The following is a 12210-nucleotide window of genomic DNA, read 5'->3' as shown; positions in this document are numbered from 1 at the left end:
TGTGGTGTGCTCTCCTGCATGCCCGGCAGCTGTCTGCTGGTGTGTCATCAGCCCATCAGGGACATTTGTCAGGGAGTCTTCCTGTTCAAATGGGGGTTACACAGAGGAAGGGGGGTGGGTGGGGGTGGGGATGGGGGAAGGCGTTCTAAGGAGGATTTCTGGGTGTGTGAGGGCCTGCCTGGGTGAGGGAGCCTGGGGAGGGCTATGGGAGGCCACAAGATCAACCAGGACTAGATACGCAGGCGCTGTGGGTCACCCGAACAGCCTGGAGTTTATCGAAGAGGGGACGGTGCCACGGAGGTCTGAAGCAGGCAGCGTGTGTGGCAGGGACACCGTCAGCCTCAGCGTCCAAAGCCAATTTCCTTCCCATCCCAGCCTGCCCAGCTCCTTTGTCCCCTGCTGGTGACAGGCACTGCTGAGCCAGGCGCAGAGTTCAAGGTCACCGAGGGAGAAGGAGCTTTATGCCCTCAGTGTGGGGCTGCTCCTACAGCCCAGCCGAGGCCGGCGCCTCCCTGCACCCAGGGCCCGAGGCCTGAGCATACACAGGGCAGACCGCCCTGGGAGGCCACATATGAGTGAGCCTTTTTCTTCTTAATTGAATTGATATTCACATAACAGAAAATTAACCACCTTATTTTATTTTTTGTTGAATTTACTGGGATGACATTGGGAAATACAATTATATAGGCTTCAGATGTACAGTTCTGTAATACATCATCTGTATAAAATTAACCATTTTAAAGTGTACAGTTCAATGGTATTTCGCACATGCAGTGTCATACAACCACCACATCTATTTCCAAAACACTTCTTCTCCGCAAGGAAACCCCTTTGCCCATTACGCAATCACCTTGTATCGCCCCCTCATCCTCTCTCCAAATCTTGGTCACGTAATCTTCATGTTGTTTCCATGGATTGACCTGTTCTAGACATTTCATATAGAAGGAATCATACAATATGTGGCCTTTTGCGTCTGGTTTCTTCCTCTTTTTAAATATTTGTCCCACCTAAAAATTATTTTCACAAATTTATTTGGTTTTTATATGAAATTAATTTAAAAAAATCATCAGCCTTAAGTAAAATGAGCACACTTAGTAAGCTGGTTTATTTATGAAAACTACGTAGTCTCTCCCCCTTTGAGTGAAAACATTATTTAAGCTTCTTTAGAGTTCCATTATTTCACTCAGTATAATATTTTTGAGGTTCATCCATGTTGTAGCATGTATGAGCACTTGGTTCTTTTTTATAGCCAAGTAATATTCTGTTGTATGTATATTCAACATTTTGTTTATCCATTCATCTATTGTTTTTACTTTTTGTTTAACTTTTTGAAGAGTCGTCCAACTGTTTTCCATAGCAGCTGCATCATTTTACATTTTCATTGACAATGTTTAAGGGTTTCAATTTCCCCACATCCTCAATAACACTTGTTACACACACACAGGCATACACATATATATGCATATGTGTGTGTGTGTGTATGTATGTATACATGTATATATACACACCTATATTCATTTTCGTAGCTATAAAGTTATATCTCATTGTGGTTTTGATTTGCATTTCCCTAATGATTAATGATGTTAAACATCCTTTCATGTACTTGTTGGCTATTTGTATTTCTTGTTTGTATGTCCATTCAAATCCTTTACCCATTTTAAACATTGGGTTGTCTTTTTATTGTTGAATACTATATTCTGGATACTAGATCCCTCTCAGATATATGTTTTGCAAATATTTTCTTCTATGCTGTTGGTTGTCTTCATTTTGTTGACAATGTCGTTTAATGCACACATTTTTAAAATTTTGATGAAGTCCAATTTATCTATTTTCTTTTGTTGGGTATGCTCTTGAAGTCATATCTTAGGATCCATTGCTAAATTCAAGGTCATGAAAATTTACCCTGATGTTTTCTTCTAAGAGTTTTATAGTTTTAGTTCTCATATTTCGGTTGTTGTTCCGTTTGGGGTTCATTTTTATACATGGTATGCAGTTTCATTCTTGCACGTGGATATTAAGTTGTCCTGGCATCATTTGTTGAAGAGATCATTCTTCCCCCATTGAATTGTCTTGGCACTCCAGTTGAAAATCAACTGACCATACCTATGTGGGCTTATTTCTAGACAATCAATTCGATTCCATTAATCTATATGCCTATTTTTATGCTAGCAGCACACTGTTTTTGATTATTGTGATAATCAATTTTATGTCAACTTCACTAGGTGTGGCTATGAAATTGTTTCTGGAAGAAAGTAGCATTTGAATTTGTGGACTGAGTAAAGCAGATGGGCCTCTCCAATGTGGCTATTATCCAATCTCTGAGGGCCTAAACAGAACAAAAAGGCAGAGGAAAGTCGGACCTGCCCTCCCTCTACCTCTGTGCCTGCCTGATCTGGGACATCGATCTTCTCTTGCCCTCCACACTCCTGGTTCTCACACCTCTGGACTTGTACCTGAATTTACATCATTGGCCCTCTGGCTCTAAGGTCTTCAAATGACACTACCAGCTTTCCTGGGTATCCAGCTTGCAAATAGCAGCTCATGGGACTTTTCAGTCTCCATAATTGCATGAGCCAACACCTTTTAATAAATCTCTTATATGTGTCTCCTGTTAGTTCTGTTTCTCTGTTGAATGCTAATACAAGTAGCTTTGTAGTAAGTTTTAAAATCGGGAAGTGTGAGTTATCCAACTTTATTCCTCTTTTTAAATTATTATTTTGCCCTAGCTGGTTTGGCTCAGTGGGTAGAGCATTGGCCTGAAGGGTCCCCAGTTTGATTCTCGTGAAGGGCACGTACCTCGGTTGCAGGCTCCATCCTAGCCCCAGTTGAGGCACATGCAAGAGGCAACCAATCCATGTGTCTCTCTCATATTGATGTTTCTCTCTGTGTCTCTCCCACTCCCTTCCACTCTCTCTAAAAATCAATGGAAAAATATCCCCAGGTATTTTTGAGGATTACCCCAAAAAATATTGCTTTAGCTACCTGGGACTCCTTATATTTTCATATGAATTTGAGAATCAGCTTTTCCATTTCAGCAAAAGAAGTTGTTGGAATTTTGATAGGGATTGCACTGAATCTATAGATTGCTTTGGGTGGTATTGACATCTTAATAATACTAAGTTTTTTTTGTTTTGTTTGTTTTTTTAAATATATTTTATTGATTTTTTACAGAGAGGAAGGGAGAGAGATAGAGAGAGTTAGAAACATCGATGAGAGAGAAACATTGATCAGCCGCCTCCTGCACATCTCCTATTGGGGATGTGCCCGCAACCCAGGTACATGCCCTTGACCGGAATCGAACCTGGGACCTTTCAGTCCGCAGGCCGACGCTCTATCCATTGAGCCAAACCGGTTTCGGCAATACTAAGTTTTTTAATCCATGAACACAGGATGTCTTTCCATTTATTAGGTCCTCTTTAATTCCTTCAGCACTGTTTTTTTGGTGTTCAATGTACAAGTCTTTCACTTCCTTGGTTAAATTTATTCTTTGGCATTTTATTATTTTTGATGTTGCTGTAAATGGAATTGTTTTCTCAATTTCCTTGTTAGAGTGTTCTGTTGCTAGTATATGGAAACAAAAGTGATTTTCTGTGTTGATCTTGTACGAAGGTGGTTGGGAAAAGCAGTGGGTCAGGTCTCAAAGGATCTTAGTTGGATCAGTACCTTACTTGGATCTTCCAGTACCGGGGTCTTGATTTTCTCATTTGATAAATGGAGATAAATGGAGATTTTCTCATTTGATAAATGCCTTGCTTATCTCAGTGGACTGTCCACAGGGACAAAGGAAGCAGGACTTAATTTTTTAAAAATATACTTTTATTGATTTCAGAGAGGAAAAGAGAGGGTTAGAGAGATAGAAACATCAATGATGAGAGAGAATCATTGATTGGCTGCCTCCTGCACGGCCCCTACTGGGGATTGAGCCTGCAACCTAAGCATGTGCCCTTGGCCGGAATTGAGCCTGGGACCCTTCAGTCTGCAGGCTGATGCTCTATCCACAGCCAAACCGGTGAGGGAAGGATTTAATTTTCAAATGTTTGTTTACTTGAACTCTGAGACGAAGCCAGGCCTTCTCAGGGGGAACAGGAAACAGTGGGAGGGGGGCACCTTTTGTAGATTTATGGGGGCCTATGTTGATTGTCTCCATGTTTGGGTAGGGAGAGGGAGCTACTGGCATTTAGTAGACGAGAACTAAGGGTGCCAGATGTTCTACAACTGTGGGGTGGCACCAAACAACAAACAACAAACTCCCACAACCCTCAAGACTCTCAGAGTCCTTCCAGACCTGCGTTCAGGTGTGGCACCTCGCTCCTCACGACCCAGGTCCACTTTATACATCAGCAAAGCCTCACTTACCTCTCTCTTTCCTTCTTTGTATCTCATTTGTAATTCATTCATGACTTTAACTTAGGGCCTAGAACCGCGATGGTGAACCTATGACATGTGTGTCAGAGGTGACACTCGAACTCATTTTTTTGGTGGATTTTTCTTTGTTAAATGGCATTTAAATATGTAAAATAAATATCAAAAATATAAATTTTTTTTTTACTATGGTTGCAAGTATCAAAAAATTTCTATATGTGACACGGCACCAGAGTTAAGTTAGGGTTTTTCAAAATGCTGACACGCCGAGCTCAAAAGGTTCGCCATCACTGGCCTAGAACAATGACTGGTATTCAATGTGTTACCTAAACAAATACGTAAATGCCTATTTTCCTATTGGGCTGTTTATATATATTTTTTATTCATTGGCAGAAAGTTTGTCTATTAGGGCTATATCAGGCAGGGCCAAATCAGCAGACAAGCCATACCAGTAACTTAAATAGAGAAAAGTAAAGATAAAGAATGTTTAACTAATAAAAGGTGGTTAACTACTAGAAGGGGGTATAAGAAGACTCTAAGGCAGGGATCAGCAAACTTTTCCTGTAAAGGACCAGGTAGCAGATATTTTAGACTTTGTGTAATACCAGGCACAAGCAAATATATTACGTAAGTAATTATGGAACAACACAGAAATCAAATGTTCACTTTTGTATTGATAAAATTAAACATAGAATAATTGAGTATACGCTTTGAAATACGGTTCCTTATTACGCAGAATGGGATCCATTTTGTTGGGATAACATTTTGCTCAGTTGAAGTTCAAATGCAGAAACCATTCTTAGAGGAAGGGCAGAGATATTTGGCCTGCAGGCTGAACATGAGAGGGACGGACAGTTGGAAGAGGGGCTCCCCACGTGGCGGATTCAGGCCGCTGCAGAGAACGTGGATGCCGCGGGTGACACAGCCCACCACTGACAAAGAAACTTGTCAGAGGCCCTGGGAGGCAGCCGGATCGCTCACACACACAGAGGCACAGGCATGCTGACCCCGGAAACTGGCAACCGTGGAAAAAGCAGTCCCCGCCTCTTGCTCCAAGTTTTAGGTGTCCCTCCAGCGCCCTCTACTGGCAGACTAACATCAAGCCAACTGGCAAACGAGATGAGCCAGGGTCCGATTTCACAAAGCTGAGCAAGAAGTGGCTTGCAGGTAAGAGGCAATAATTTGATAAGTGGCACAAGAGATACTAATACAGAGTGTTGCAAATATTTCCCCAATATGTAGCTTGCCTTTAAAAGTATTTCCTTATTGAAAAGGTAATAAAGAGTCTCATGTAGGAGAAAATTTAAAATAGAAACAAGTGTACCCTGCCCAGCGGGTGTGGCTCAGCTGCTGAGTGTCGACCCAGGAACTAAGAGGTGGTGCTGGGATTCCAGGTTAAGGCACATGCCCAGGTTTCGACCTCGATCCCTAGTAGGGGGTGTGCAGGAGGCAGTGATATTTCTCTCTCTCTACCCCTTTCCCTTCCTCTCCCTCCCCCCCGCCAAAATCATATTTAAAACAAGAAATAAATGTACACCTTTTTTGTTGTTGTTACTCCTCACCCGAGGATTTTTTTTTTTTTTTTTTTTTTTGTATAGCAAAGGTGGAAATTTATTAAAGTACAGACTCCCACATGGGGAGAGGGAAAGAGTCCCACAGAACTGACTCCCATGTAGGGAGGGGGAAGAGACCCATCCAGGATATTTTTCCATTGATTTTTAGGGAGGGTGGAAGAGAGAGGGAAAGACAGAGAGAAACATCCATGTAAGAGAAACACATCGATTGGTTGCTTCCTGCACGAGCCCAGACCAGGGCCCAGCCAGGGAGGAGCCTGCAACCAAGGTATGTGCTTTTGACTGGAATCAAACCCGGGACCCTTTGGTCCGCAGGCCCACACTCTATCCACTAAGCCAAATGGGCTGGGGCTAAATGTACACTTTGAAAAGTTAGTCTAGTCCTGGCTGGTGGGTGACTCAGTAGTTAGAACACAGGCCTGTGCACCCCAAGGGTCTTGGGTTCCATTCCCAGTCAAGGGCAAGTACTTGGGTTTCAGGTTCCATACCTGGCCCAATAGGGGTGTGTGCAGGAGGCAGCCAATCCATGTGTCTCTTTCACATGGATGTTTCTCTCTCTCTCTGTCTCTCCCCCTCCCTTCCACTCTCCCTAAAAATATCAATGGAAAAATATCCTCGGGTGAGGATTAACAACACAAAATAACAACAACAAGAAAAACAAACAAGAAAACAACTATCAAAAACCCTATTTTTCGGCACCGGTGAGGTCAAGATAGCCCCGGTGAGGTTGAGACAACCCTGGTGGGGTTGCAACGGCCCCGGTGAGGTTGAGACGGCCCGGGTGAGGCTGGGACAGCCCCGGTGAGATTGAATCGGCCCTGGTGAGGTTGAGATGGCACTGGTGAGGTTGAGACAGCCCTGGTGAGGTCAAGACAGCCCCGGTGAGGTTGAAATGGCCCCAGTGAGGTTGAATTGGCCCTGTGAGGTTGAATTGGCCCCTGTGAGGTTGAGGCGGCCCCTGTGAGGCTGAGACGGCCCCTGTGAGGCTGGGATGGCCCCTGTGAGGCTGAGATGGCCCCTGTGAGACTGAGACGGTCCCTGGGAAACTGAGAAAAATACCACATGAACTCACTCATTTATGGATAATAAGGACCATTATAGACTGATGAACAAAAATGGATACAGAGGCAGAGCAGCATTGAGCAGACTGTCAAACTACAGTGGGAAGCCTGGGGAGGGTTGGGGGGGGCGGGTAGGAGATCAACCGAAGGACTCGTATGCATGCATATGAGAACAACTAATGGACACAAGACACTGGGGTGTGGGGGAAGCCAGGGGAATGTCAAGGGGGAGAAAAAAGGAGACATGTGTAATACTCTTTGTAATACTTTAAGAAATAAAAAAAACCACCCTATTTTCCTCTACTAGGGTGGTTTTCCTTTTCCTTCTACATTTATGTCTTTAAACCACCTGGGTTTGGTATTTACACAGAGTCTGAGTTGAGAACCTAAACTTGTTTTCTTGGTGGCTTCACTGTCATTTAATCCAGCCTTCCCAGCGGGTCCGATCATTTACTATCAGAATAATGTCACTGATGTCCCATCAGCAGCAGCTGCCCAGGATCGCTTCATCCCACAGGTCCCACACGCCCCTGTCCTGCGCGCTTCCCTTGCCCGGGGGCTGCTTCTCTCGGCGGGACCGGCTTCTCCATTTGGGGGCGCCCTGCTCTCCGTCGCTCCTCCCACCTTCTCGCGTTTCCTCGCTCGCTGGCGCCCCCTCCGCCCTTCTCCCCTCCTCTCTGCAGGCCTCTCCCTCCGCACCACGCTTCTTCTGCCGCCGCTTTGCTCGGCGCTCCAGGCCGAGGTCGCTGCCCTCCTCCCCGGACCTTCTCCTCCGGCCTCGGTCCCGATGGTCCCGGTCGCCCGCCTGATGCGCGCGCGAGCGCGGACGGCCCTCCCGGAGGCGGCGGCTGGCAGCATCTCCGTCTCGTGCTGCGTGGGTGCCAGGGGTCCCGCCTCGCGCAGGTGGGCTTGGAAGCCACGCGTTTTTGAAGAAATAGTGGTTTTTCTGACCGTGGATTAGAGATTCCAGGCGTGGTGCGGGGCGATGGATCTTGGGCCATCGGGGTGCCGGGCTGCCCACTGTTCTCAGCCTTTTGTGGGAACCCGGGAACGCGTGGGCGCTCCTGCAGGGGAGTCCGGGCTCCAGCATGGGGGGTTCGGGCGCAGTGCGGTGCCTGTCTCCGCACGCACAGCCCGCTGTCACCTTCCTAAAGCAGGTCTCTGGTCGCAACCCTCTGGCTTTCTGCTTCCTAATATAGTCTTCGAGTTCGTGCTGGAAAGCGTTATAAGTCGTAGAGTTTTCCATTCTGTGGACTATGGACGAATCTCTGTTGGGGAAGATGAAGGAAAAACCTTTCGGTTAAATGCATTATTTTGCTATGAATGTATTTGCCATGAAAAGGTCAGGTTCTCAGATCCCTAGTGGAGATTATACTATGTTCATATAGGTAAACACCATGTAGACATTGATGCTGAAAATGAATATTTTTTTACACAGACTGAAAATAATAAAAGAAATGGACTAAGAAAATGAGTCTTAAGACACTGTAAATTTAGGACCTAGACATATATAATAAGTGTATAAGATAAATCAGTAGTTATCCCTAGGGTTTGGGGATTATGGATAATTTTAGTTTTTCTTAATTACACTTGGATTTTTTGTTGTTGTTGTTGCCATAAATACTATTACTTACGTAATAAAGATGAGAGCCGGGCTTGTGTGACTCAGTGGTTGAGCATTAACCCATGAACCGAACCAAGAAATCCCTGGTTTGATCCCTGGTCAGGGCACATGCCCAGGTTGTGGGCTCGATCCCCAGTGGGAAGCGTGCAGGAGGCAGCTGATCCATGCCTCTCTCTCATCAACGTTTCTATCTCTCTATCCCTCTCCCTTCCTCTCTCTCTAAAAAAATCAGTAAAAGCATATTTTTAACAAAATAAAAAAATAAAAATAAGAAACTCAAGTCATTTTAAGAAAACCAAAATAGAATGTCAAGCAACTAAATTAAACTAAGAATCACTCATAAATTCTATAAAAACAGAACTGGCTGGTCCCTGTGCTTATGTGCCAAGAAAGAAATAGGGGTCACCGACATGCTCCCATTCCACACACATGATGTGTGTATGTATACATACTATTTATATGTCACTATGTGTGTGTGTGTGTGTGTATATATATATATATATATATATATATATATATTAATCTCATGACTGGGGTGAAAGAACAGAGGAAGATGCCATTTACTGTGTTAAAATCTGGACCTATTATTTGTTTTACAAATGAGGAAACTGAGTCACAGAGTTTAAATAATTCATTTAAGGTCACAACATTGAAGAGCGAAGATTTGAACCCAGGCAAAGGAGCTTCAGAACTTCGTGTAAACAACTCCGATAGTGCTACCAGCCTTACAGGTGTGAGGACTAAAAGAGTGATTACAAATGCAGGGCTTGGAACAGTGCTGGGCACCAAGCAACAGGTCAGTGACTATTAGCTATTAATATTCTCATGAGGACGCTGGAATGAGAGCCAGAAGCATTTAATGTGTAACTGGTGGTCTATTCTGAGAAATTGTCTCCATTTTCCTTCATTGTTTTTATTAGTCTTCCCATTTAACCAAAACTAATACGTGTTTGTGCTAGTTTTTAAAAAAATTACAACAGCAATTGCAAAATCCATTTCTCTGATGCCACCCTCTAATGGGTATAACATATCATGGTGTTACTGCAGACTTTTATCTGAACTCTGACCCAGCAGCCAACAGGTGTGAGGTCAGATTGTACATTCTAGTTTGCAAGTCAGTTTTTCTTTCCAAATAATATATTTAGACCCATTTTTTGTTTCAGTGCATAAAGGATCTACCTCATTTTTAAGAGGGTTGCTTAGTGTATCCGGGCAGGTAAGGACCATGATTTAAAATAAAATAAAATAAAATAAAATCCTGCCCTCGCTGGTTTGGCTCAGTGGATAGAGCGTCAGCCTGCGGACTGAAGGGTCCTGGGTTGGATTCTAGTCAAGGGCACATGCCCAGGTTTCGGGCTCGATCACCAGTAGGGGGCATGCAGGAGGCAGCCGATCAGTGGTTCTCTCTCATCACTGATGTTTCTATCTCTCTCTCCCTCCCCCTTCCCCTCCAAAATCATTAAAATGAATGAATGAATGAATGAATGAATAAATAAACAAACAAACCTCCTGCAAATTTAGGTTGCTCCTATCTTTCAGCTCTGGCCAGCAAAGCAGCTGTGTTTTGCATACACTGAGTATCTGAGGCCCATGTGGCTACATAGGGTGCCAGCTGAGAGGTGAGGCTTTGGAGCCAGGGTCTGGCCTGTCTGATCCTAAAACATCCTTCCCTAAAGAGAACCTGCAGTTTGACTGAATTTGCCAGGGGAGTGGCTTAGTTTTTTGTTTTAAATATATTTTATATTGATTTTAGAGAGGAAGAGAGATGGAGAGATGGAAACATCAGTGATGATAGAGAATCATTGATCTTATGCCTCCTGTATGCCCCCTACTGGGGATCGAGCCCACAACACGGGCATGTGCCCTGACGGGGAATTAAACCATGACCTCCTGCTTCATAGTTCAACACCTAACCACTGAGCAACACTGGCTGGGCAGTGTAGAGGGTGTTTTGGTTCTGGGTTCTGGGGAGGTGAAATGGAATTTTAGAGAGGACTCAGGTCACTTCCTGAATATGGAAGGCTGAGGAAGAATGGAAAAGCAGACAGTGAAGATTTGTTAGTGCTAAATGGTGGCCAAGTGTCCAGAGTGCCGGCCAGAGAGGAAGGTGGTGGAATGCTAACACAGGGCTCACCCACAGGTACCGACCGGCTGGGGCTGGGTTTCAGCAACCCTGCTCCTGGTCCGCGTGCCTTTGGGCTGATGTTGCCTGAAGCCAGGCGAGTTGCTTACTCATGTGTCAACTTCCATAACTGTCTTGTTCTCTCAGGGCCGTCTGTTTCCTCATGTGTGGTGTACCTGTGGTGTGAGTTGCAAACTGGTGTGACATGTTATGTTCTTTGCCCACCCGCCCGTGACACATGTTCAGTGAGCATGTGCCCTGAGCCAGGGGCTATGCTTGGTACGGGACACATATGAGAACTACACAGAGGTATTCTCTGCTCTGGGGAAGCTTATAGTCTAGTGCAGTGATTTTCAACTTTTCATCCCATGGCACACATAAACTAACTACTGACATTTTGTGGCACACCAAAAAAAGGTATAATTTTGACTTATTCACATTGATGGCCATTGTGTGTTGGCTGTTGTTGTTGCTTTAAAATACGTTTTTATTGTTTTTGGAGAGAAGCGGGGAGAGAAAGAAACATCCATCAGTAGCCTCTTGCATGCCCCCTACTGGGGATTGAGCCTCGAAACCTGGGCATGTCCCTGCCCGGGAATCAAACCTGCGACCTCTTGGTGGTCATGGGACCGACACTCAACCAACTGAGCCACACCACAGGGCTGTTGTCCTTTTTTAACTTCGACAATAAGGGAAAAGCGGTCAGTGCCCCTGGCTAAATAATCAGGTACTGCATGTTTTAAAAATTCTTGAGGCACACAAGTTGGGAATCATTGGTCTAGCGTGGTGGCCAGACAACGTACACCCCACTCAGATATGTAAAACCAGCATGGCAAGTGCTGGTAAAGAGAGGAGAGTCCAGGCTGTTTCACAGGGAGGAGGATGGGGGAGGGAGGGGGCTGGGGGAAGGGGTGTTGGGCAGTGCTCCTGTCTATCCCACCCATGCAGGCCCTGCTTAAATAGGCCTCAGGTTGGCAGAAAATCTACATACAGTCAAGTCTGGCCCATTTTGCCTACTAAACACCCTGGAATTTACTCCCTGTCGTCCATCCTCTCTGCTGCTTCCCCAGTCCAAGCCCCATTTTCTCTCACCTGCGGCACAAGTCAGCCTTCATCCACTTTGACCCACCCTTCGAGCCATGCTCCAGGCAATAGCCAGAGGAATCTTTTAAAAGTCAATCTGATTATGTCTGCTCCAGCCAAACCACTCATGTTTCTTATTGTTCTAGGATAGTTCTTACTAAGCCCCCAGGCCACCCGCATTTGGCCTCTACCTAAGTCCTCAGTCTCTTAGACCAGCCACAATTGCCAATCCCCCCCACACACACTCCCCCTACGTTTTTCTAGCCTATTAAATCCAGGCTCCCTCCAGCCCTGGAACCTCAGCTCAGGTTGTTCCTGGTGTCTCTACCCCCAAGCCCTTCCTCGTCAGCTTCTACCCTTCATGTCTTCTCGGTTGTCACTTCC

General features: G+C 45.1%; 1 protein-coding gene across 1 annotated transcript in view; it reads right to left on the bottom strand.

Annotated features, from left to right (window-relative positions):
* Positions 1-7259: 7259 nt before the first annotated feature.
* Positions 7260-12210, bottom strand: part of LOC118668769 (zinc finger matrin-type protein 1-like) — a 12884-nt gene continuing 7933 nt past the window's right edge. Inside the window, exon 2 of the mRNA XM_036333875.1 lies at positions 7260-8265. Coding sequence (XP_036189768.1) covers positions 7479-8265 — 787 coding nt within the window. The 3' untranslated portion in view covers positions 7260-7478. The remainder of the gene's footprint in view (positions 8266-12210) is intronic.

This window comes from Myotis myotis, unplaced genomic scaffold, assembly GCF_014108235.1.
Source record: "Myotis myotis isolate mMyoMyo1 unplaced genomic scaffold, mMyoMyo1.p scaffold_m19_p_14, whole genome shotgun sequence".
Taxonomy (NCBI): Eukaryota; Metazoa; Chordata; class Mammalia; order Chiroptera; family Vespertilionidae; genus Myotis; species Myotis myotis.
Note: the sequence above shows the minus strand (reverse complement) of the source record. Positions and strands in the feature narration are given on the sequence as shown.